Raw genomic sequence first — 26,093 nt, forward strand, 5'->3', positions numbered from 1 at the left:
GAACAAATTATTAAATGAGTCATTTTACTATAGTCCACCGTAACCCATAGGCCAAAAGCAAAAAATGTTTAACTTCCTACCTTTATTGGAAATAGATGTGCAAGTGCAGAAAATTAGATACATCAAATCTCCCCAATAACAATTTAAATGGTAGTCCCTCTTCTCCTACTCCAGCTCACCACACTCAAGTCTCCCTCTTTCATTTGTGAGATGTATGTGATCTTAGCGTCCAAACTCGAGTGGGCATAGAGGAGTAGAAAATTTGTTGTCATCATAGTTGCTTTTGGTCGAAATCCATCATGCCAACATAAAAATCAACCCAACTATAATATTCTGACCATAGTGCAAAAATGGGGTGACGATCACGGTTGCAGTAATGGACACGTTGATGTAATAAATGGGATGACGCGGTTTTCGTACCACCAAATATAGGCCTAACCATGAAATATAGTTTAAAATGGCCTAAAATGCGATTTTATCACACCTTTACAATGCGGATAATACCTGCTTAATAAATTTGAGAGCCTTTACGATACGTCTGATTACGATACCAAGCAGCCTTGTTTTTGCACTATGATCTCAACTCATAAAAAAAAAAAAGGCAACAAAGTGTCCCAAATATAACTTGTTAATATGGACAACCTTAGTTCAAGACAAAAGAATTTTACGACATTCAAAAAAAACAATATTTAAACAAAAGCGCAAACAATGTAGAGACCTACAACAATTTTATAGTAATTAAAATAAAGTTTCTCTAAGTGCTACAGCAAGAAGCATTATTCATAAGTTTAGAAACACAAGCATTGAGCTAATACATATGAGAAATCAAAGTATTATACATCAAACTCCTTTTCCAAAGTAATCACCAAGAGCAAAATGTTTAGTAACACAACTACATTTCACAACAAACAGATTTTCTCCTCCATCCTAGCACATTAATAACTAGGGGTGTTCAAAAAAACCTGACTCGCATTCTAAATGGCGGTATTTAAAAAATAATATAATATGGGTTGGGTAGTCGATACACCTTAACCGGGTTGGGTAGTCGATCCACCTTAACCGGGTTGGGTCATGGGTACAAATTACATTAAGTTGGGTACCCGCCAACCCGTTATAGTAGAAGAGAATTTTTATTTATAAAAAAAATTATATTTCCTAGCATGTTAGTTATTATTAGTAGGAGTGAACTAATAAATTCAAGGTTTATTATGAATCCTTATACTTAAGTCCTTACAGACTTACAGTGTAACTGGCTTCTTCTTCAATAGTCAATACATCTTTATTTCCTACTTCTTTCAAAATCTGATTCTCAAGTCTTGCTTCAATTAATCCAAATTATGCCATAAAATGTTTAAATTGCTATATTAAAAAATTATGCCTCAAATATTATTGTGCTGTTGTGTTTTATATTAAAATTCAACCACAAAAAAAATCAACATAATTAAAATCGGGTACCCAATGTCCGAACCCACTTTATCCGGGTACCCGAATAAATCGGGTCAGTACACGGGCCATTAAAATAGGTACCCAACTGACCGGGCATCCGGTTATGAATACCCTTATTAATAACAAGTATTTTGTTTAGTTCAATACATCCAATTCCTAAATCCCTTTTTACCCTTTCTTCTAAAACACTAAAGCTCCTCCAAATTAAATTTAATCTTAAAGACAGACACATATTCTAAAAGGAAACTTTAATCAGAACAGTACTTCAAAAAGTAGCTCAATGAAGAAAAGTGGCATGCTAGTACGTAGTTACCAACAATACCTTTCTGGATCTTCTCCGATTAAACGTCATCATCATCACTTCTCGTATTTCCTCTTCGGTAGCTCCAACAGTTATCTCTGTCCTTGGTTTCTTTACTGACCCTTCTCTAGCAACATAAACAATTTATCAATATCTAAATTCAAATAACATCACAAAATTTTCAAGAAAGGAGTTTATATAGTTCTATTATCTATAAATTATAATATACTCCTAGCTAATTCTATGCATATTAACATTTTAAATAGGTGCATAAATGAATCAAATCTCGAATATCAATCAGTAAATATAAAAACTGATACTATCACCAACATCAATTTGTTAACACTACACATAAATAACCTACATATTATTTCTTAAAAGTTTAAGTAAAGCCAAATCAAAGTCTTACTCCTAAAAACTCCAAAACATTGGAGACAACTATATGAACCATAACTTAGTCGTCCTCGACATAAATTCCCCTTTCACTTTCCTTTTTCATTATCTACTATCTCAAGCCAAAAACTTAGGTTGTTCAAATAATAATAAATACTTGTACAACAACAATGATGACAAAGTCTTAATCCCAAAAGATTAATCCCAAAAGATTGGGACAAACATTCATCGTCTACATAAACATTTCAAACCGTAAATTTACTTTGTTCAAATGGATACTTAAAATTTAATGAAAGCTAGGAATCTTAGCCTAATGGTTGAAGGTTTTTCTTTCATCCTAACAACAGTGTTTCGGTTCTCAGCACCTACAAAATGTTTATTTTCCTTTCACTTCACCACATATATTCCCTAGCTTACCCCCAATTAATAAAATTGATGGAAACAACAAACAAAGGAAAAGAGAAATTACTCATTAGAAGTAATCTTGTGCTTCTTTACTTCCAAAGCTTCATACTCAAGGCGTTCAAATTGTTGATAAAGTTGAACTTGAGAAGTACCATCCTTCACAAAATCTAAAGGGCTCATCTCCCCTTCAAATCTCAGTGCGCATTCTTCCTCTTCTTCTTCTTCATCCTCACCTTCTTCTCCTTCTTCATACTCACCTTCTTCTTCACTTTCTCCATCCTCATCTTTGCTTACTTCTTCCACTTTTTCTCTCTCCTCAAAAGGGTTGTCTTTCTTCAACTCATCTTCGCTTTCCATTATGCTAAAAATTCAGTAATACTGTACAATAATTTTGGGGAAAAAAGATAGTGTTACATTCTTGTAAAAATACAAAATTGAATAGTTCAAATTAGGGGGCAGGGCAGAACAAGAAATAAAACAATTGATTTTGATAATTTAAATAATAAAAATATGCAACTTTTTAATTAACATAATTGTCCACGCCGAGTGTTCATATTCTAAAGCGGTTCATAATCTTATCATTTGATGAAGTTTAAAACAAATTACATTCAAAATAAGAGTCAAAAAAACACTTCCATTAGTTTAACCATACTCTTTATTTGGGTACAAGGTAAGCTAAGGAAAGGGGACAACTAAGGAAGAGGTAGCGAGAATTGAACACACTTTCCTCTTGAAGAAAGTAGTACATACTTCAATTGAGACAAGTCTTGATTCTCCAAATAAACCATACTCTTAAATTTTGATTTTAATGATCAAAATATCAATCGATATCTTGAATTCTTGATATTAAACTAATGAATATTAATAGATTTACACAACCCAAATATGATTCATAAGTAGCTGATAAACAATAAACCTATTAAAAATAATCAAACATTGAACCCAATTTTCTCAGGCACAATCAAATTTCTAGAAAGTTCTTCATAGTTAACATTCTTGTCTAAATACCTCTCCTTAAACCTCCCTCTTTTCTTACCCTCCAATTGTTCCATCCATCTACTTATTTTCTTTTATAGCAAGCTACAATTAGGATGGCAAAGGGTCGCATCTGAACACAAACCCAGATCTGAAAGAGGACCCAAATTTGGGTCCAAGCCTATTTTCGCGTGTTAGCATAAACTTTGCTTTGTATTGCGTTATCTTTAGAATCATAATATGTAATTAATGATAATAATATATAAAACTATTATTTAAAATCCAAAATTAATGATAAATAAATAAAACTATTGAGTTACTGCAATCATCACGTCATATAAACACAGCCTCAGCTTTGCTATACAAGTCAAAACTGACTCGAGAAAAACTTAAAAACAGGTATCCTACTAAATCCTACATATTTAGACTAGTCACTTTCTCCATTTAAAGGCAACCTACTTATACGATGACACATATAATACAATAATATCTAAGACTTGTGCCATATGGTGACATGTTAAAGGCCAAATTATCAATTAATTTTACACATATGGCCACATGTTAGAGGCGAAATTATCAATTAAGCATTATTATAGTAGAGTGAAGGATGCTATTTCCCAGCACACTGCAATGCAAGCTTCCTCCATTTTAGACTGTGAAATCCCTAAAATTAACCTTAAAAAATGTTATGCCAAGTCCCAAATCTCCTTGTGTAGAAGATGACTATGACCATCTCATTGTCCACGTCTTGTCTTGCACTTTGCAGAAGGATGATAAGTATACAAGAAAATATGGAAGGTTGAATTTTGTATCAATCCATGAAGTGATCAAGGGAAAGAAACTGGAGTGCCTTGAATAAAGCAAGAGATGCCTTAAACAAGGCAAGAAGGTGCTTAAGGAAAGCCTTGGTTCATGCCTTAAATGCGGTAAGACGAAGGAAGGGAATTGACTTGAACGAGGCATAGCACACGAAGCTTCTAGTGAATGATCAAACCATAGTGTTCGTTTGAGCACTCTAATGCAGGCCAAAACACATGAATTCAAGGAGTCTACTTATTCTAGGGTTATTCTAAGATATCGTAGGCTATATGAGGAGGCGTAAAACAGCAATAGAAGCTTATATATAATTACTCAAAATACTAAATCCTACATTCACTTCAAATACACATTTACATTTCAAGAAGCTTCAACATCAAAAATCAACATTTACTATTTGTTTCTTTTTTAAGATTTCAGAGATGTCAAACGACCTTACTAACTACCCCTTGAATCCGCCCCTATCGATAATCTTTTTTAAACAAATACAAATAAAATATCAGGGAAAAAGAACCCAGATTATTTAACTGTGAAGGTGCAATGAGAAGTAGTTTAATATGCAAAGTTGAGGACAGGGACACTCACATTTGATATAATTTTGTTACTACAAAGTACAAACTCATTTCATATTTTATGTCAATCATTTGTAAGCATAAGGCATGTAATTTTGTCAGTAGGTAATTATTTTTCAATAACGAATTTGGCGAACTTAATAAAGATGTAAATACATATAAGAAGTAAGCAGCGCACCGAAGTTCATAAATTGAACCTAAGTTACCCATCATATTACTTCTCTTATTTTGATAGGAACAGAGATTCAAGGAAAATCAGTTTAGGAAAAAAAATCAAAATCAGTTGAGGAAAAATCAACAATCAAAAATGAAACATCAAAAGTCGAAAATCAGTTCAGGAAAATAACAATGAGAAAAATGGAAAGTTTGTAAAAAAAAAATAAAAAAAAATAAAAAAAACTTTTTTATGATCATCAAATGAAACTTTTGATGAAATTTTTCACCATAAATCATTTATAATACCACAATTTTAGTACCACTAATCAAACAGACTCTTAATACTTATACCTGTGTTGTTGCCTTGTCGAGCGTGAAGAAAAGGAAAACGGAGAAGAAATGGGTTAAGCAAAAGATTATAAGAGAAGAATATATCAGTTAGAGAAGCAAATTATTAGGATAGTAAAACGAAGGGAAAATACCACTTGAGAATCAAAAAACCTCACTTTTGGTTGTCTTCGATCGCTCTTTATAAACTATAAAATTTGTGTGTCAAGCAACGTTTATAAAATATTTAATTAAAAAATACTAATATTATAAGTGTAAATAAGTTATTATATATGACTTCTAAGTATATTAAAACTATAATTGATTTGTTTTAAAAACTATAAAATAGAAGAAATTAATATGTCATCCGATAAATATTCATTGTAATTAAAAGATATTACATATAATTGATTTGTTTCAAATTATATTTACTACTATGTTACATATTTAATTTATAATAATATTTTTATGAAATTTTATTATTATTTTAACAATGATTTTAAATTCGGTTGAATTTAGGAGAAATATATTTATGATATTAATTCCTATTGCCACCAATTGATGTTAAAATGGTGATTTGAAAAATGAGATTACAATTGAATATTATTGCGATATATTTTTGTTGGGAAGATTTATGATCCTAAAACAAAATATATAATGTATGTTTGATTATATGTTTGTGTGCTCGCGACTTATTATTAAAATATATCAAATCATGTAAAGTGTAACAGAAGAGAAATGAAGCTCTTATATTTATTGTGATCCAAATATAAGGGTGATGAACAGGTTGCCCCGTTTGGTTAGTAATGTTTCCAACAGGTATTATTATTATTTCTGCTACTTGATATGATGTTAGGTCTTCCTTCTACTTGTTTTGATCCAAGTAGAAGGGGTGTGCACACTAGGGTTACCTGAGACTACTATGCTGGCCTTGAATTATTTGAGGTGACGACCTCTTGATGAAGTAGGTATAGGGGTAAAGTCTCGGCCTACTGGCGTTCTCGTTCCCTCAAACTAATAATTGGATATATGTGTTGTCATTATTAAACATCAAATAAATTAATTGGTTTATGTGATATTATAGTGTTTTCATAAAATGATTTTTAACCTGCAGGGATCTGGACATACTTGTACAGAACCTCACAAATGCCTTCACTGAACAAATCCACACCATTGTAAGCACCAATAACGCTGCCCCCCGGCAGCAGGTATTGACCGAGATGACAACCCAGATCAAAAACCTCAAGGAAAGGATAGAGCCTAGTGAAGATGTCTCTACCCATCCCAAGTCCGGTGATGATGATACTAAAGTTTCTCGTTCAAGCAAGAGGAACAAGAGAAGAAAAGAAAGATCAAAGCTCCGAAAAAGTCTAAGTAAGAGCAAAATGGAAGAACAAGGGGAGTTTAAATCAGAGGCTCAAGACGCCAGGAAACTCCTAGATGAAAAGAAAGTCATTCAATCACAAAGTGTCCAATCTTTTATGGACAAGAAGCGGGACGAGAGGAAGATGTCACGACTTTCTAGGTTTAGCCGCCCAATTAGCCCCATCAAGCCTCCACGGGATGATTTCAGCAAAGGCGGCCCGCAAGAGGCCTCTATGTTGCTAAATTCCCCATTATCCGCGAGATATTAGCTGATTAAAGTCCCTAGCAAGACTCCATTTGATGGAACAAAGTGCCTAAAAGAGCATGTCATGGCATATAAGAATTTGATGTTATATACTACAAACCCGGCTTTATTGTGTAAGTTCTTCCCTACTACTCTTAGTGGCACTACTTTGATCTGGTACACATCGCTTCCAATTGGAAGCATTCACACCTTTGCCCAACTGGAGGCTATGTTTGTAAGTCATTTTGTGGCTTCCAAGAGATAAGAGAAGTCTAACTTCCACCTATTGAGTATTACACAACAAGAAGGGGAAACTGTCTCCACCTACCTTAAGAAGTTCCAAGAGGCCATTTTGGAAGTGGCAGACTTGGATGAGTCAAGTGAAAACGTATGCGGATGTGATGAGACAATGCCAAAGCTTTGTAACCGCCTCTAATATATGTCAGGCACATGATTCCAAGAAGCAGAAGCATGACAAGCAGGATCAGGGGCAGTATCATTCATCAAAAGCCTATAGAGACCATGAATATTCATCAAGAGAAAGGGGTTATCCTACTCGTCATCAAGGTCCTTCTTCTAAGATGGGGCCTCCTAGATCAAGACATGTTTATATCACGGAAGAAGAACCTCGAACAAGGAGTTTAAGGGACTAAAGTAATGATCCCTGGTTTAACAGAAATAGAAGAGACTTATTCTATGCAATCAGATATGAACTCCTAATACCATCTCCCTCTACAATTCCTTCTGATCGTCGCAATTACAACTTGTGGTGTGATTATCACAAGGGACGTGGACACACCTTGTCACAATGCAGAGAACTTAAACGCATTCTGCACCAACTTGCCGAGGAAGGGAAACTGGAAAGGTTCTTAAATCGGAAGGAGTATGGCTCTCGCAGTGACAATGAGAGAAAGTGTAACACCCCTAAATTTCCAACCCCTTAAACAAAACCAAAAATCGTGACGGACGGGAGGAAATTCGGGTGTTACATAAAAAGAAAAGGGAAAAGAATTTGAATAAACACTAAAGATTAGTTAAAAAGGTGAGTGAGTGGAAATTTCGGCAATATCTCTATTAAAAACTGAGGATGTAACCAGTATATAAAAATGGATAGCATAACTAAACTAATTTGAGGCCTTTAATGCCTTTTAAAAATATGTCACGACGGAATGAATCATCATCGGCTCCTCAAATCATCAACTCTAACCAGGATCGTGGTTCCAGTGTTAACACATCGGTTTGATGGATACTAAAGGAGTATTCTCACTGCCATACATCCAAAAACTACGCAGCGGAACTATGGATTATACAACGAATCACATGGTTCCATACGAAAGAATTATACAACCCCAAAAAAAGAACTTTACAAGTAATGTAAAAGCTACAAGCGTTAGGCAACTAGCAAACAATTGCTACGATCGTACTCCACTCTTTCCCCCAATGCAAAGCAAAAGAAGCTCCTATACCTGTCTTGCCAAGCTATGATCCTCCTGTTGTTCAACATAATGACCATAGTCAAATGTGTCATAGCAGGAACATCATAGGAAGTCATGAACAAACAACAGCAAACACATACACGTCAGTAATCAATGAACTTATAACAATTACAATCATTGAACAAAATTATAGACAACGATATAGCATAGCAATAACGAATCTACTCATATGTCGAAACACCTCTATTTACTCATAATTTCTCTTTCAAACTACTAATCCCTCGAAGTATATTCAAAGGTAGTGGATCTTTTCTCTATTCATGGCATAGTGACACGACCAAGGGCGTTATCGGCCACCCGGCACCCATGGCAAAGTATGAGCTCATACCCCCTCCAGTTGACCCTCTCGGATCCTACCTTCAGGAAAACTAACACACTGGGGTACCAATCTAGTGAATAGGCCACCATAGTGGGGTTTGCAAAGCCCGCATGGTAACACCTCGGTCAAGGGGCAGTGTCGGCCACCCGGCGCCCAATGACAAAAGTATGCTCATACCCCCCTTACAATGATCCCATCGGATCTCACCTAGGGGACTACTAAATCAACCGGACATAATCTAGTTAAGTCACGCCAACTAATCATAATCAAGGCTCAATAAGTAGGACACACACAACCATGGTGCGTTCTCTACTATTTAGAAATTTGTTCTCATAGTCTCCTAATGCCTTCATTCTACTTGCCTATATCACTATCATGACTATTCGATAGCATAGTTTACTTTATGGCGCTCTATAATTCTAATACGATGCATATAATCATGAAATATTGATAATACCTTGAAACGATGAATATGATAATTAATTACTACGTGTACGTACCTGCAAGCGTTACTGCACGACCAAAAGTTATAAAAAATCACCCAACAAGGGTTCTACTTTTCTCTTATGAACTGGGAACCTATGCAAGTTAGGAATAGAACTAATAAGTTCCCTTAACTACTTTGTCATACCAGCTAAAAGCCAAAGTAACCACTATCATCCATTCACGATAAGTTTTCAATTATTTCTAGCACGTACGCAACTCATTCAACACCAATCATAATCGTTATTTCAACAATAACACCAGTCTTTCCATCAACAAAAGATTAAAAAGGATTTTGTGAACTGTTTCCTTACATCATTTAACTTTGAGTTATAACGATTCACATTATCTTAAAATAAAACAACCATTCACACTTAAGTCTCACAATGTTAAATAAAACACTAATATGACATGATGACGATTCTTAAAGTGGTCGGATTACGACATCATTCGCTACATTCTTCAGAGTTAGAGAGACTACAATCGAGCATCACCTCAAGCAACTTAACAACCTACTACAATAAGTTGATATCATTCTCATGGCCTTACTAAGATTATGCATTATGAATTCAATAACACCCTAATAAGAATACTTGTAATTCACAACAATCAAACCACAACAGTTAGCAACTATTATTCCCAACTTAACTACCAAAATCACTTCCATAGTCAGCTACAATCATCACCATTACTAATTATCACAACAATAATCAATCGACTAAGTTTCAAAACAACTTTTAAGGTTATTTAATCAATCATAACACCACCCAAAATATAGCATAAAACACACATCGTTAGTAATTTCATCTCTAAATTCAAACCCTAGTCATTTCATGTTCAAAGATAACACTTTTAACCATTATTCACTGCAAGAATTAATAAAACTAATACACCACCAAAATGTAACATGAAAGCCCACACCATTTCTAATTTCAAAGATAACACCTTTAATTATTACTCATAGTAAGATTCAAAGAAACTAACACACAATCAAAAACACACAACCCATAATTTCTAATTATACTTCAAACCCTAAATCATAAATATGTCCAATTCATCAATCAAACTCTCACCCACAAAAAAATTCAATGAACATAACACAAAACCAACATCAAACTGAATACACTTGATAAAACTCCAAATAAAACTAGAAATTAATTAGAGAAAAGAGAAGAGATGGCTCACAATGGGGAAACTCGAAAAGGGTGAAGGTATAGGTGGTTGTTGTGGTGGTGTGGAGCACGAAAATGGCGGAAGAAAGCTGCGTGGTGCTGCTGCCTTGGCGTCACAGCAGCTTGCTGCTGTTGGGGGGGGGGGAGACGCAGCTGTTGCTGCCACCAGGAGGGAGGAGTACGGCTGGGTGCAGCCGCCTACTGCTTGTGGAGGGTGGATGCTGGACTGTTGCTGCCGGTTACGGGGAGGCGTGGTCTGGTGGTGTTGATGGTGGTACGCAGGTAGTGAGGGAGAAGGAGAATAAGGTGTGCTACGTGCTTTTGTTCGAAAATGAGGGAGCAATGGGTTTACTACATAAAACTTTAACACCTCTTTTTATTTAATTAATTAATTAATTAATTAATTAATTAATTAATTTGTATTTATTTATTTATTTTTAGATTATCTTCTTGAAGTGTCCAACTAAGAAAGCTTAATTATGTTTACTCACAAAATTCTAATAAATAAAATAATTTCGATTTGAACCTCTTTATTTTTAATAATCGCAATTTATTTTTAATATAAGTATGTTAATGTTTAAATTCATATATGAAAGAAATTTATTAAACTAATTCAAAATAAATATAATTGTAAAATCTTTAAAAATTATTAAAATATTAAATAATTATGTCATTAAAATCTCGGGGTGTTATAAAAGGTCATACCATCTGAGGCATAAATCTCCCAGAGATGAAGAAAGGAAAGATAATTCCAATGATACCCGCGGCATCATCAACATGATAGTAGGAGGTTTCTCTGACGAATACTTCACGATTGGAGCGGCGAAAGATAGCATCCATATTTTGCTCAAAGGGCTACCAAAACCAACTTTGGGAGGCCCTACGATGAAGTTTGATGCCACTATCTCCTAGCTCTTACAACAACCTCATATTGATCAATTGGTAGTCATAATTAATAGTGTCATTTTCACCCTTTGATTTTTTACTCTTAATTTAGCTCTTCTAGTTTACTTGTTATCATTGCTCTTGATAATTTCTTCTTCATTGTCTAATGTGATATTTACCTCATTCGCACAAGATTCAAATGTACCAACCTTTTCGTTTTAAACATCATTAGAAGCACAAGCATCATTAACAAACTAAGTAATTGCCCTGATTTGTTTATTTTCTCTCTTTTTCTTTAGTCTATATATTGCTAACATTTTCAAATAATCGAAGTTTTATGTATTGGTAAAAGATTCATCAAAGTTGTTAGAGATGTTGAAGGTAAGAAGATTGCATCGCAAAAAAAGCATAAGGCTGGTAGACTTGAAAAGAAGCAATATAAATCTTGTTCACAATCTCATTTAAATCGATATGAACATCAAAACACAATGAAGATTTGATATTAATATTGTATTTAGATATAAGCTTTTTAAACCTTTGAATTCTACCTAAATAATTCTTAATATTCACAACATTTTAAATACGATCAATGCACACACCATTATATTTAATGTCATCCTATATAATAAGATTGATGATATCAGCAATGCATGTGATATGAACATACTTTCTGTAACTGTTAGGCCTTGTATATTATTGAATGTTTATGTTTGGGCTTTTGTATAGGTTAGGCCCAAATATGTTTATAACAAGTCGTATATAAACTTATGCTATTGAATAAAAGAAACACAAGTGGGAAAAATTAATCCCTAACATGGTATCACAGCCTTCAAACCCTAAAAACCCTAAAAACTCATCCTCAAGATCTTCAAGAACATTTAAAATTTCATAACCATGATAAGTAAATTAAATATTTGATCCTCTTATCAAATTAAATTTTGTAGAGAATCATAAACCAACATTTTTTTTTATTTTAAATCGAACATATATATATAAGGACAATCCTTTAAACAAATCAAATTTTGTTAAAGGATTTATAAACTCATGGATACTTACATCACTTAATCCACACACTTAAAATTTCATCTAACAAACTAAAATATTGTTAGAGAAATATAAATCGTAAAATAAATTCAATTTAACATTTGAATAGACTTTATTCTTATAACAAATTTAAACTTTGTTAAAGAATGTAAATCAAGGAAAATTTTGCATAACAGAAATATGATTTAACCCTTTTAACAAATCAATTTTATCAAAGGATTATTAAAGAAAACTTATATAAAATACTCAATCCTCCTAATAAGTCATAGGATATCATCATATTGAAAGAAATATTATATAATCTCATACTAGAATTTCTTATAAATAAAATTTATAAATAACAACTCAACTTACTTACCCTTTGATTTGAAGATTGGATTGAACAAATTTTTTTTTTTTTTTTTTTCTTCTTGAATACCGAAACAAGAGCAAGAAAAGAGGAAAATTTTCTGAATTTTGTTCACTTTGAAAGCTTAGGAAAAGTGAGGAAACTCAAATGATGCTTAAGGATTAATAGGCACTTAAGAGGTGAGCTTAATGTGCCATAATACTCACTTATGAGAGGAGTTACAAACTCCTCCCATTCCTCCTCACAACAACCGGCCACCCCTTCACTCCCCTCTCAATTATTATTTTTTTTTTAATTTAATTTAATTAATTAATTAAGTCATTATTATATTATTGTTAAAATAGAAAGAAACGTTACGCGATAGCCTCGTACGCGATAAAACTCGTTACCGTTAAAAATTTAACTCACTTTATTTCTTAAAATTATCCATGTGGAATAATATAATTTAATAATACGTATTTATTTTATTTTATTATATTATTTCTTAAACCCGATAAATTACGGGGTGTTACAGACTACCCCCCTTAAAAGAAGTTACGTCCTCGTAACTTGCATGGCAACGGAAAACACAGAACACACATGATATCATAACACAACACTTGCAAAACGAAACTACCAACCAAAAGATTTAACGTTACTCGCGCGAAATTCCTATCGCCCTCTACCCCCCTTAAGAAGTTACGTCCCCGTAACGCTACTAACCTGAAAAAGGTGAGGGTACTTTTCTCGCATAGCGTCTTCCGTTTCCCAAGTAGCCGCTTCACGCTCGTGATTTGACCACAGGACCTTTACCATAGATATATCCTTCTGTCGAGTACTACGGACCTTCGTGTCCAAGATTCTAATCGGTTTCTCAGAGTACGATAAGGATGTATCCAAATCTAGAGGTTCGGGATCTAAGACATGAGAGGCTGCAGCATGATATTGCTTTAGTTGAGACACATGGAATACATCATGTACCTTCTCTAAAGAGTTTGGAAGGGCTAACCGATAAGCCACTTTACCCACGCGTTCCAAAATGTCATATGGCCCTATAAATCGAGGGCTCAACTTTCCACGAGCACCAAAACGTACTACTCCGCGCATGGGTGATACGCGAAGTAATACCTGTTCTCCCACGTTGAACTCTTCTGCTCGTCGCTTCAAGTCAGCGTAAGACTTTTGACGATCCTGTGCCGCTTTCAAACGATCCCTTATCAACTTCACCTTTTCAGTCGTCTGAAATAACAACTCAGGTCCCAAGGTCACCACTTCGGTGAAATCATCCCAATAAACCGGACTACGATAACGACGTCCATACAAAGCCTCGAATGGAGCCATCTGTATGGATGCCTGATAACTGTTGTTGTAGGAAAATTCGACCAAATCCAAATGTTCATCCCATGATCCTTGCCATTCCATGGCAATAGCGCGCAACATATCTTCTAATACCTGATTCGTTCGTTCCGTCTGCCCATCCGTTTGCGGATGAAACGACGTACTATAAAGCAACGTGGTACCCATAGCCTGTTGCAAGGTTTGCCAGAATTGTGACAAATACCGTGTATCTCTATCGGACACAATAGTACGGGGCACGCCGTGAAGTCGCACAACATACTTAATGTAAGCTCGAGCCAATTGTTCCATCTCCCAACGACAGTTCATAGGGATGAAACGTGCTGACTTAGTCAAACGATCCCCTATAACCCATAACGCATCATTACCTGCTTTCGTCCGAGGTAAACCCACAACAAAATCCATAGAAATATCATCCCACTTCCATACCAGTATCTCTAACGGCTGCAATAACCCTCCTGGTCTCTTATGCTCACTTTTAACCTTCTGAAAGGTCAGGCAGCGTGAGACATATTCTGCAATATCCTTCTTCATCCCAGACCACCAAAACATTAACTTAAGATCTTGGTACATCTTGTCACCACCCGGGTGGACTGAAAATTTCGTACAGTGCGCTTCATCCAGAATACGTTCCTTCAAAGATTCCTCCCCTGACGGTAAACACCAACGACCTTTGAACCTCAAACTTCCATCTTCATGAATAAGGAATCCCTCCGCTATTCCTTCCCGTGCTTGTTCCTTTAACTTCAACAGTTTCGGGTCTTTATCTTGGGAATTCAAAATTTCTTCAAACAACGAAGGTCGAATAGCCAAGGCATTCAAACATCCCGGTAATTCACCTTTACGTACCACTTCCAAGTTCAGCCTAGCAAAATCCCGATGCAACTCTTCTACTCCGTCCATGGCAGACAGCGAGTGATTAGACTTCCGACTCAATGCATCGGCCACCAAATTCGCTCGTCCCTCATGATATTTGAACTCCAGGTCATAATCTGTCATCAATTCTAACCACCGACGTTGTCGCATGTTTAAGTCTGGTTGGGTATAGAGATACTTCAGACTCTGATGATCAGTGTAAATCCTACATTTAACGCCATACAAGTAATGCCGCCATATCTTGAGAGCAAAAACTATAGCAGCTAACTCCAGATCATGGGTAGGGTAATTAACTTCATGTACTTTAAGTTGTCGTGAGGCGTAAGCAATCACCTTACGGTCCTGCATCAGTACACAACCCAACCCTTTCTTTGATGCGTCACTGTAAACAGTATAATCCAACTTTGGGTCAGGTAAAGTAAGAACAGGGGCCGTAGTTAACCTTTCCTTCAAGGTCATGAAGGCCTGTTCACACTCAACAGTCCACTCGAACTTCTTCTCTTTCTTCATCAATGAAGTCATAGGCCGAGCAATTCGTGAGAAATCTTTGACAAAACGACGGTAATACCCAGCCAAGCCTAAGAAACTTCGTACTTCGGTGACATTCTTTGGTGACGGCCAACTTCGAACTGCCTCTACTTTCGCCGGATCCACCGAAATACCCTCTTTAGAAACAAAATGACCCAAAAATGAGACCTTTTCCAACCAAAAGTCACACTTAGACAATTTAGCGTACAACTTATTTTCTCGCAGAGTTTGCAGGACTAAACGTAGATGTTTCTCATGATCATCCCGGTCCCTCGAATATACCAATATGTCATCAATAAAGACAACCACGAACTTATCCAAGTACGCACTAAACACTTGGTTCATTAAACACATGAATGCAGCTGGAGCATTTGTCAACCCAAAAGGCATCACGGTGAACTCATAATGTCCATAACGTGTTCTAAAAGCTGTTTTATGTATATCTCCTTTGGCTATTCTTAGCTGATGATAACCCGATCTTAAGTCAATTTTTGAAAAGATCCCGGCTCCTCTCAATTGATCAAATAAGTCATCTATCCGGGGTAACGGGTATTTATTCTTAACGGTTACCTTGTTTAACTCCCGGTAGTCGATGCATAATCTCAGACTACCATCTTTCTCCTTACAAACAAAACTGGAGCGCCCTAAGGCGAAACACTGGGCCGAACATAGCCCTTATCCAACAATTCTTCGAGCTGAGACTTTAATTCCTCCATCTCCTTCGGAGCCATACGATAAGGGGCCTTAGAAATCGGTCCAGTCCCCGGTACCAAGTCAATCGTGAAGTCAATTTCCCGTTGAGGTGGCATTCCGGGAATCTCGTCAGGAAAAACATCCAAAAATTCATTCACTACAGCAATATCCTTGGGATCCTCCTCCTTCTTTCCCCCCTGGCTAATATGACATAAGTACAAAGGGTGTCCTTGCCTCACAAGCCTTTGCAACTCTAAGGTCGACACCAAATTCGTCCTGGGCCCCTTGGGAAACTTCCTATATCTAACGCTTTCCCCTCGGGGTCCTTCCAACAATACTCTTTGCTCTCTACATTCAATAGTGGCTTTATATTTTCCTAACCAATCCATCCCCAAAATTACCTCTAAGCCTTCCATATCTAATACATACAAGTCACTAGGAAAGACAACTTTCCCTATCTTCAAGGGTACATCCTTATACAGTCTATCACAACTGTACAATTTTCCCGATGTAACAGCCACCGTATAAGAAACTTTTTCAAAAGCCCCTAAATTCAATTCTTCTACTTTACTCTTTGCAAGAAATGAACATGTAGCTCCCGAATCAAATAATACATTCACAGCTATAGAATGAATGGCGAACGTACCTGTAACCACATCCGTCGCCTGGTCAGCTTCTCTTGCACTGATCGCAGATACCCTTCCACTAGATGTTTGCACATTAACTCCTCCCACGTGATTGCCCCCACGATGCATTTCTGACCCTTCAGCCCTGTTTCCATCTATCCGGCCTCGTCCCCCATTAAAAGGTCGCTGGAATCTTTGACCAGCATTACCACGATTTCCATTCCCGTACAGCTGGCTGTCTTGACCGCCGGCGTTGTTTAAATTCTGTTGCCGGTGTTGTCCAACCGGCTGTTGACTTCTACCCCCTTTCTTTATGTAACATTCGAACTCCCTATGTCCTCTTTTGTGACAAAAATTACACTCGATCAAATTCCCGTCACAATCTTTTCCCGGGTGATTTCTCTTGCATCTTCTACAGAAATACTTCCTTTCATTGCCATCTCGGTCCAACAATGGCTTAGCAGGCTTCGCGTCTCCTCTAAACCCAGAATTTGTACCAGACCCGCCTCCCTGAAAATTTCCAAAATTTCTTGCTTTCTTATGATAAAAGCCCGACAAGTTCTCCGATGTCTGACCCAAAACCTCTTTCCTCTTCTCAAGGACGTTACCCTTTTCTTTTTCCTTCTCCTTCCTCAAAATATTCCCTATTTGAGACGCTCGCTTGTACATCTGTTCCAGGTTGTTATAACGATCACTTTCGATATGTTTTTGAATGTCGTACGACAAACCCAACTCAAATCGCTGCATCTTCTTCTCCTCAGTAGGTACATCATCTGGACAGTACTTGAGGTACTCCATAAATTTATGGTAATACTCATCAACAGTCATACCACCCATCTCTAATCGCGCAAACTCGTTCGACTTATCTTTCCTTACGTGCAGCGGGTAAAATTTCTCTCGCATGGCCCTTTTAAACAAATCCCAACTAAAATCCCCCTCAGCCTGCTCCAACAACCCCGATCTACTGTTTGCCCACCAGTAGTCGGCTTCTCCAACCAAATAAAATGCAGCCTGATTGACTCTCAATTCTTCTGGGCATTCTACTACATCAAATAGTTTGTCGAATTCTCTTAACCAGAGTTCAAGCTCCGACGGTTCCCCTTTACCGTCGAAAGTCGAGGGTTTGCTCTGACTAATTCGTTTGCTCATTTCAGATGCTAATTCCGACATAGACCTCTCTCTTGGTGCGCTTACACTTGATAATGCTTTCACCAGATTTCTTAGCGTACGGTTAGCATCATTTCTAGACAGTCTCTTTCTTGACAAAGGAGGCATTTTCTGCAAGCAAAAAGAAGGTACTAATTACAAGGAGGACCTAAGGATTCGAAGGTTCAGGAGAAAGAACAGAATTTGACTCATCATACAACTACTTATTCACTAGAGCTTAGGTTTATCTATTTATATATACATAATATTGAACTTAATACAAACATTTTGAAAGTAACTCAATATATAATGCACATCACACCTCTTTGAAAGGAAACAGAAACATACTATGATATTTTATTGATATAACCTGATGCGTTTTAACTGATTTCCGCAAAACTTTTACATATTCATATGATAATAAATCAAAAGATATAACAAAAGGGAAAACATTTTAACGCCAAGCGTCCCAAGTGTCAGCACTCTCAACATAGCTTGCTAAGTCAAAGTCCTCATCATCTGCATCTTCCCCAGAATCAGAGCTGGAGTTCGAGTGCGCTTCTTCTGATTCACTATCACTATTCCTAGGGTGGTTTATAGGTACTTCCTCCACGTCTTCTTCAGGATCCTCTTCATCTGAGCAATCCCTATCAAACCCAGTCCCATAGCCATACAGATCATAGTGCGACCCCCAATTGCCACCCTCATCTTCACTGGAAATCTCTGCTTAAGTAGGTGGTTCCCGCTTAGACTCCCACATTTCGACCTCACTCTCCGACTGAACCACGGTTTCCACTAGTGGAGGGTTGGGTAGGTCCCGCTCCTTCAACGGTTCCATGACCACATCAGCGTCGTCCGATATGTGGGGCTTCCCCTCCTGCCTGGGTTCTACATTTTTCCTAGATTCGGCAAACGATGTAATTCATTTAAGTCTAAATCTAAATCATAACATACCCTATCAGCTTTTGCCTTAACCATACGCATCCTCTCCCTATAATCTCGTATACTTTCACCATCCCTTATTCTCCATATATCAGCATTAGAGACTTCTCTCCAAGCAGTCTCTGGATCAAACATCGATACCTCGCTAGTTTTCCTGGGGTTTTGGATTGTTCTTTGGAACCTGCTACGTGTATCATACGACGTGCAGTAGGTTGATTGCAGGTGGGGGCTGGAGTGAGGACTCGGCTTAGAACCCGTAATCGTCAAGGCTAAGTTATTTTTGTAATAAGTTTATGAATAGAAACATTTCGATTTATATAACGGAAAGCAGTGAAGGTTTCCTTTTTGTTTCGTACAACTTTTTAGCTAGTCTAGAGGCCGGTAGGCTCTCGAGTTGTATGTAAAGACTTCCGCTGATTTGTCTTCTTTGTTTGACGTTGTTTCCTGCGTTAACCATATTCCTTTACCGTTGGAACGTTGACGATCCGAGTGAAAAAAAAAATGAATTTTTAGTGTCCGTTTTGTGAACCGGGATCATGTTTTCATATGATTTTCCGGGTCACTTAAACCGGGCCGTTACAATTGGTATCAGAGCCAACGTTCCTCAGATGATAAAGGAATAAACAACCTTAGTAGAGAGTTGGGGAATAGTCCGTAGGATGTAAATTGGTTAATATGTGTTTGTGTTGTATGTTGTTAGGTGATAAGTAATGTTTTGTTTTGTATTTTCGTGTAGAATCGGGATATATGGATAAGGGAAAAACACCCATGGACTCACACACCCCCAGGAAAACTAGCGAGGTATCGATGTTTGATCCAGAGACTGCTTGGAGAGAAGTCTCTAATGCTGATATATGGAGAATAAGGGATGGTGAAAGTATACGAGATTATAGGGAGAGGATGCGTATGGTTAAGGCAAAAGCTGATAGGGTATGTTATGATTTAGATTTAGACTTAAATGAATTACATCGTTTGCCGAATCTAGGAAAAATGTAGAACCCAGGCAGGAGGGGAAGCCCCACATATCGGACGACGCTGATGTGGTCATGGAACCGTTGAAGGAGCGGGACCTACCCAACCCTCCACTAGTGGAAACCGTGGTTCAGTCGGAGAGTGAGGTCGAAATGTGGGAGCCTAAGCGGGAACCACCTACTTAAGCAGAGATTTCCAGTGAAGATGAGGGTGGCAATTGGGGGTCGCACTATGATCTGTATGGCTATGGGACTGGGTTTGATAGGGATTGCTCAGATGAAGAGGATCCTGAAGAAGACGTGGAGGAAGTACCTATAAACCACCCTAGAAATAGTGATAGTGAATCAGAAGAAGCGCACTCGAACTCCAGCTCTGATTCTGGGGAAGATGCAGATGATGAGGACTTTGACTTAGCAAGCTATGTTGAGAGTGCTGACACTTGGGACGCTTGGCGTTAAAATGTTTTCCTTCTTTTCTTCAATGTCTTTCCTTTAGTTATATCTTTTTAAGGTATTATCTTTATGAAAAATGTAAAAACTTTGCGGGAATCAGTAAAAACGCATCAAGTTATATCAATAAAATATCATAGTATGTTTATGTTCTTCCAATGAGTTGTGATGTGTATTATATATTGAGTCGCTTTTACAATGTTCTTTTTAAGCCTAATGTTATATACATGTAGAAATAGATAAACCTAGGCACTAGTGAATAAGTAGTTGTATGATAAGTCAAGTTCTGTTCCTTCTCCAGAACTTTCGAATCCCTAGGTCCTTCTTGTAATTAGTACCTTCTTTTTGCTTGATGCCTCCTTTGTCAAGAAAGAGACTGTCTAGAAATGATGCTAACCGTACGCTAAGAAATCTGGCGAAAGCGTTATCAAGTGTGAGCGCACCACGAGAGAGGTCTACGCCGGAATTAGCATCTGAAATGAGCAAATGGATTAGTCAGAGCAAACCCTCGACTTTCGATGGAAAAGGGGAACCATCGGAGCTTGAACTCTGGTTAAGAGAATTTGACAAACTTTTTGATGTAGTAGAATGTCCAGAGGAATTGAAGGTCAATCAGGCTGCATTTTATTTGGTTGGAGAAGCCGACTACTGGTGGGCAAACAGTAGATCGGGGCTGTTGGAGCAGGCTAGGGGGATTTTGGTTGGGAATTGTTTAAGAGGGCCATGCGAGAGAAATTTTATCCGCTGCATGTAAGAAAAGATAAATCGAACGAGTTTGCGCGGTTAGAGATGGGTGGTACGACTGTTGATGAGTATTACCACAAATTTATGGAATATCTCAAGTACTGTCCTGATGATGTTCCCACTGAAGAGAAGAAAATGCAGCGATTTGAGCTGGGATTGTCGTATGACATTCAAAAACATATTGAAAGTGATCGTTACAACAACCTGGAGCAGATGTACAAGCGAGCGTCACAAATAGGAAATATTTTGAGGAAAGAGAAGGAAAAAGAGAAGGGTAATGTCCCTGAGAAGAGGAAAGAGGTTTCTGGCCAGGCATTGGAGAACGTGTCGGGCTTTTATCAGAAGAAAGCAAGAAGTTTTGGGAATTTTCAGGGAGGCGGGTCTGGTACAAATTCAGGGTTTAGGAGTGACACGAAGCCTGCTAAGCCATTACTGGACCGAGACGGCAATGAAAGAAAGTATTTCTGTAGAAGATGCAAGAGAAATCATCCGGGGAAAGACTGTGACGGGAATTTGATCGAGTGTAACTTTTGCCACAAAAGGGGACATAGAGAGTTTGAATGCTACATAAAGAAAGGGGGTAGAAGTCAACATCCGAGTGGACAACACCGGCAACAGAATTTAAACAACGCCGGTAGTCAAGCCAGCCAGCAGTACGGGAACGGGAATCGTGGTAATTCTGGTCAGAGGTTCCAGCGACCTTTTTATGGGGGACAAGGCCGGGTAGATGGAAATCGAGTTGAAGGGTCAGAAATGCATCGCGGGGGAAATCAAGTGGGAGGAAATAATGTACAGCCGGCGAGTGGAAGGGTATCTGCGGTCAGTGCAAGAGAAGCTGACCAGGCTACGGATGTGGTCACAGGTACGTTCGCCATTCATTCTATAGCTGTGAATGTATTATTTGATTCGGGAGCTACATGTTCATTTCTTACAAAGAGTAAAGTAAACGAATTGAATTTGGGAACCTTTGAAAAAGTTTCTTATACGGTGGCTGTTCCATCGGGAAAATTGTACAGTTGTGAAAAACTGTATAAGGATGTACCCTTAAGGATAGGAAAAGTTGTCTTTCCTAGTGACTTGTATGTGTTAGATATGGAAGGCTTAAAGGTAATTTTGGGGATGGATTGGCTAGGAAGGTATAAGGCCACTATTGAATGTAGAGAGCAGCGAGTTTTGTTGGAAGGACCACGAGGGGAGAGCGTTAGATATAGAAAATTTCCCAAGGGGCCCAGAACGAATTTGGTGTCGACTTTGGAATTGCAAAGGCTCGTGAGGCAAGGACACCCTTTGTACCTATGTCATATCCACCAGGAAGGGAAGAAGGAGGAGGATCCAAAGGATATTGCGGTGGTGAATGAATTCTTGGATGTTTTTCCTGACGAAATTCCCGGTATGCCACCTCAACGAAAAATTGATTTCACAATAGACTTGGTGCCTGGAACGGGACCGATTTCTAAGGCCCCTTATCGCATGGCTCCGAAGGAGATGGAGGAATTAAAGTCTCAGCTTGAAGAATTGTTGGATAAGGGTTATATTCGACCTAGTGTTTCACCTTGGGGCGCTCCAGTTCTGTTTGTGAGAAAGAAAGATGGTAGTTTGAGGTTATGCATTGACTACAGAGAGTTAAACAAGGTAACTGTTAAGAATAAATACCCGTTGCCCCGGATAGATGACTTATTTGATCAATTGAGAGGAGCCGGGATCTTTTCAAAGATTGACTTAAGATCGGGTTATCATCAGCTAAGAATAGCTGAAGGGGATATACATAAAACCGCTTTTAGAACACGTTATGGACATTATGAGTTCACCGTGATGCCGTTTGGATTGATAAATGCTCCAGCTACATTCATGTGCTTAATGAACCAAGTGTTTAGTGCGTATTTGGATAAATTCGTCATTGTCTTTATTGATGACATATTGGTCTATTCGAAGGACCGAGATGAACATCAGAAACATCTACGATTTGTCCTGCAAACCCTGGGAGAAAACAAGTTGTACACGAAATTGTCAAAGTGTGACTTTTGGTTGGAAAAGGTATCATTTTTGGGTCATTTTGTTTCTAAAGAGGGTATTTCGGTGGATCCGGCGAAAGTAGAGGCAGTTCGAAGCTGGTCGTCACCAAAGAATGTCACCGAAGTACGAAGTTTCTTAGGCTTGGCCGGGTATTACCGTCGTTTTGTTAAGGATTTCTCGCGTATTGCTCGGCCCATGACTTCGTTAAGGAAGAAAGAGAAGAAGTTCGAATGGACTGATGAATGCGAACAGGCCTTCATGACTTTGAAGGAAAAGTTAACTACGGCCCTTGTTCTTACTCTACCTGACCCTAAGTTGGATTATACTGTTTACAGTGACGCATCAAAGAAGGGATTGGGTTGTGTGCTGATGCAAGATCGTAAGGTGATTGCTTACGCGTCACGACAACTGAAAGTACATGAGGTTAATTACCCTACCCATGATCTGGAGTTAGCCGCTATAGTATTTGCTCTGAAGATATGGCGACATTACTTGTATGGCGTTAAGTGTAGGATCTACACTGATCATCAGAGTCTGAAATATCTTTACACACAGCCCGACTTAAACATGCGACAACGTCGGTGGTTAGAGTTGATGACAGATTATGATCTGGAATTCATATATCATGAGGGCCGAGCAAACTTGGTGGCCGACGCGTTGAGTAGGAAGTCTAGTCACTCGCTGTCTGCTTTGGACGGGGTTGAAGAGTTGCATCGGGATTTTGCTAGACTAAACTTGGAGGTAGTACGTAAAGGTGAACTACAGGGATGTTTGAATGCATTGGCTATTCGACCTTCATTCTTCGAAGAAATTTTGAGTTCCCAGGATAAAGACCCGAAACTGTTGAAGCTAAAGGAACAGGCTCGGGAAGGAAAAGCGGAGGGATTCCTTATTCATGAAGATGGAAGTTTGAGGTTCAAAGGTCGTTGGTGTTTACCGTCAGGGGAGGAATCTTTGAAGGAACGTATTCTGGATGAAGCGTACTGTACGAAATTTTCAGTCCACCCGGGTGGTGACAAGATGTACCAAGATCTTAAGTTAATGTTTTGGTGGTCTGGGATGAAGAAGGATATTGCAGAATATGTCTCACGCTGCTTGACCTTTCAGAAGGTTAAAAGTGAGCATAAGAGACCAGGAGGGTTATTGCAGCCGTTAGAGATACCGGTATGGAAGTGGGATGATATTTCTATGGATTTTGTTGTGGGTTTACCTCGGACGAAAGCAGGTAATGATGCGTTATGGGTTATAGGGGATCGTTTGACTAAGTCAGCACGTTTCATCCCTATGAACTGTCGTTGGGAGATGGAACAATTGGCTCGAGCTTACATTAAGTATGTTGTGCGACTTCACGGCGTGCCCCGTACTATTGTGTCCGATAGAGATACACGGTATTTGTCACAATTCTGGCAAACCTTGCAACAGGCTATGGGTACCACGTTGCTTTATAGTACGTCGTTTCATCCGCAAACGGATGGGCAGACGGAACGAACGAATCAGGTATTAGAAGATATGTTGCGCGCTATTGCCATGGAATGGCAAGGATCATGGGATGAACATTTGGATTTGGTCGAATTTTCCTACAACAACAGTTATCAGGCATCCATACAGATGGCTCCATTCGAGGCTTTGTATGGACGTCGTTGTCGTAGTCCGGTTTATTGGGATGATTTCACCGAAGCGGTGACCTTGGAACTTGAGTTATTGTTCCAGATGACGGAGAAAGTGAAGTTGATAAGGGACCGCTTGAAAGCGGCGCAAGATCGTCAAAAGTCTTATGCTGACTTGAAACGCCGACCAGAAGAATTCACCGTGGGAGAACAGGCATTGCTTCGCGTGTCACCCACGCGCGGAGTAGTACGTTTTGGTGCTCATGGAAAGTTGAGCCCTCGATTCATAGGTCCATATGAAATCTTGGAACGTGTGGGTAAGGTGGCTTATCGGTTAGCCCTTCCGAATTCTTTGGAAAAGGTACATGATGTATTTCATGTGTCTCAGTTAAAGCGGTATCATTCCGCAGCCACTCATGTATTAGATCCTGAACCCTTAGAATTGGATGCATCCTTGTCTTACTCTGAGCAACCGGTTCGAATCTTGGACAAGAAGGTTCGTAGTACACGAAGAAAAGATATACCTATGGTGAAGGTCTTGTGGTCAAATCATGAGCGTGAAGCGGCTACTTAGGAAACTAAAGATTCTGTGCGGGAAAAGTACCCTCACCTCTTTCAGGTTAGTCGAGTTACGGGGACGTAACTTCTTTTAAGGGGGGTAGAGGGCGATAGGAATTTCGCGCGAGTAATGTTAGACCATTTTGACTTGTAGTCTTGTCGTTTACGCTGGTGTGCTTTGTGTTTCTCGTTGTCATGCAAGTTACGAGGGCGTAACTTCTTTTAAGGGGGGTAGTCTGTAACACCCCGTAATTTATCGGGTTTAAGAAATAATATAATAAAATAAAATAAATACGTATTATTAAATTATATTATTTCACATAGATAATTTTAAGAAATAAAGTGAGTTAAATTTTTAACGGTAATGAGTTTTATCGCGTACGAGGCTATCGCGTAACGTTTCTTTCTATTTTAACAATAATATAATAATGACTTAATTAATTAATTAAATTAAATTTAAAAAATAATAATAATAATTGAGAGGGGAGTGAAGGGGTGGCCGGTTGTTGTGAGGAGGAATGGGAGGAGTTTGTAACTCCTCTCATAAGTGAGTATTATGGCACATTAAGCTCACCTCTTAAGTGCCTATTAATCCTTAAGCATCATTTGAGTTTCCTCACTTTTCCTAAGCTTTCAAAGTGAACAAAATTCAGAAAATTTTCCTCTTTTCTTGCTCTTGTTTCGGTATTCAAGAAGAAAAAAAAAAAAAAAAAATTTGTTCAATCCAATCTTCAAATCAAAGGGTAAGTAAGTTGAGTTGTTATTTATAAATTTTATTTATAAGAAATTCTAGTATGAGATTATATAATATTTCTTTCAATATGATGATATCCTATGACTTATTAGGAGGATTGAG

At 38.0% G+C, this 26,093-nt stretch overlaps 3 protein-coding genes across 8 annotated transcripts in view; 2 read left to right on the top strand and 1 right to left on the bottom strand.

Annotated features, from left to right (window-relative positions):
• Positions 1–10,827, bottom strand: part of LOC130818868 (uncharacterized) — a 37,387-nt gene extending 26,560 nt beyond the window's left edge. Inside the window, exons 1-5 of one of the 6 annotated variants that reach the window (XM_057685114.1) lie at positions 10,484–10,826; positions 9,316–9,394; positions 8,467–8,490; positions 2,610–2,923; positions 1,769–1,874 (exon numbers count right to left, since the gene is read on the bottom strand). In XM_057685114.1, the coding sequence (XP_057541097.1) occupies positions 1,769–1,874; positions 2,610–2,902 (399 nt within the window). In that variant the 5' untranslated portion in view covers positions 2,903–2,923; positions 8,467–8,490; positions 9,316–9,394; positions 10,484–10,826. Of the gene's footprint in view, positions 1–1,768; positions 1,875–2,609; positions 2,924–8,466; positions 8,491–9,315; positions 9,395–10,483 lie in introns of those variants that run through there. The other 5 variants (XM_057685115.1, XM_057685112.1, XM_057685117.1 and 2 more) reach the window with 5 other exon arrangements.
• LOC130818404 (uncharacterized) lies at positions 7,086–7,944 on the top strand. Its single transcript, XM_057684572.1, has 3 exons — positions 7,086–7,235; positions 7,309–7,586; positions 7,707–7,944. The coding sequence occupies exons 1-3, from the start codon at positions 7,086–7,088 to the stop codon at positions 7,942–7,944; spliced, it is 666 nt and encodes a 221-aa protein (XP_057540555.1).
• A 10,277-nt stretch (positions 10,828–21,104) lies between the features above and the next one.
• On the top strand, positions 21,105–25,253 carry LOC130818405 (uncharacterized). The gene is made up of 12 exons (XM_057684574.1): positions 21,105–21,246; positions 21,316–21,582; positions 21,637–21,921; positions 22,192–22,490; positions 22,992–23,195; positions 23,244–23,347; positions 23,408–23,580; positions 23,674–24,071; positions 24,180–24,314; positions 24,495–24,607; positions 24,722–24,893; positions 25,002–25,253. The coding sequence occupies exons 1-12, from the start codon at positions 21,105–21,107 to the stop codon at positions 25,251–25,253; spliced, it is 2,544 nt and encodes an 847-aa protein (XP_057540557.1).
• Positions 25,254–26,093: the final 840 nt, after the last annotated feature.

The sequence above is a fragment of the Amaranthus tricolor genome, chromosome 7, assembly GCF_026212465.1.
Source record: "Amaranthus tricolor cultivar Red isolate AtriRed21 chromosome 7, ASM2621246v1, whole genome shotgun sequence".
NCBI lineage: Eukaryota > Viridiplantae > Streptophyta > Magnoliopsida > Caryophyllales > Amaranthaceae > Amaranthus > Amaranthus tricolor.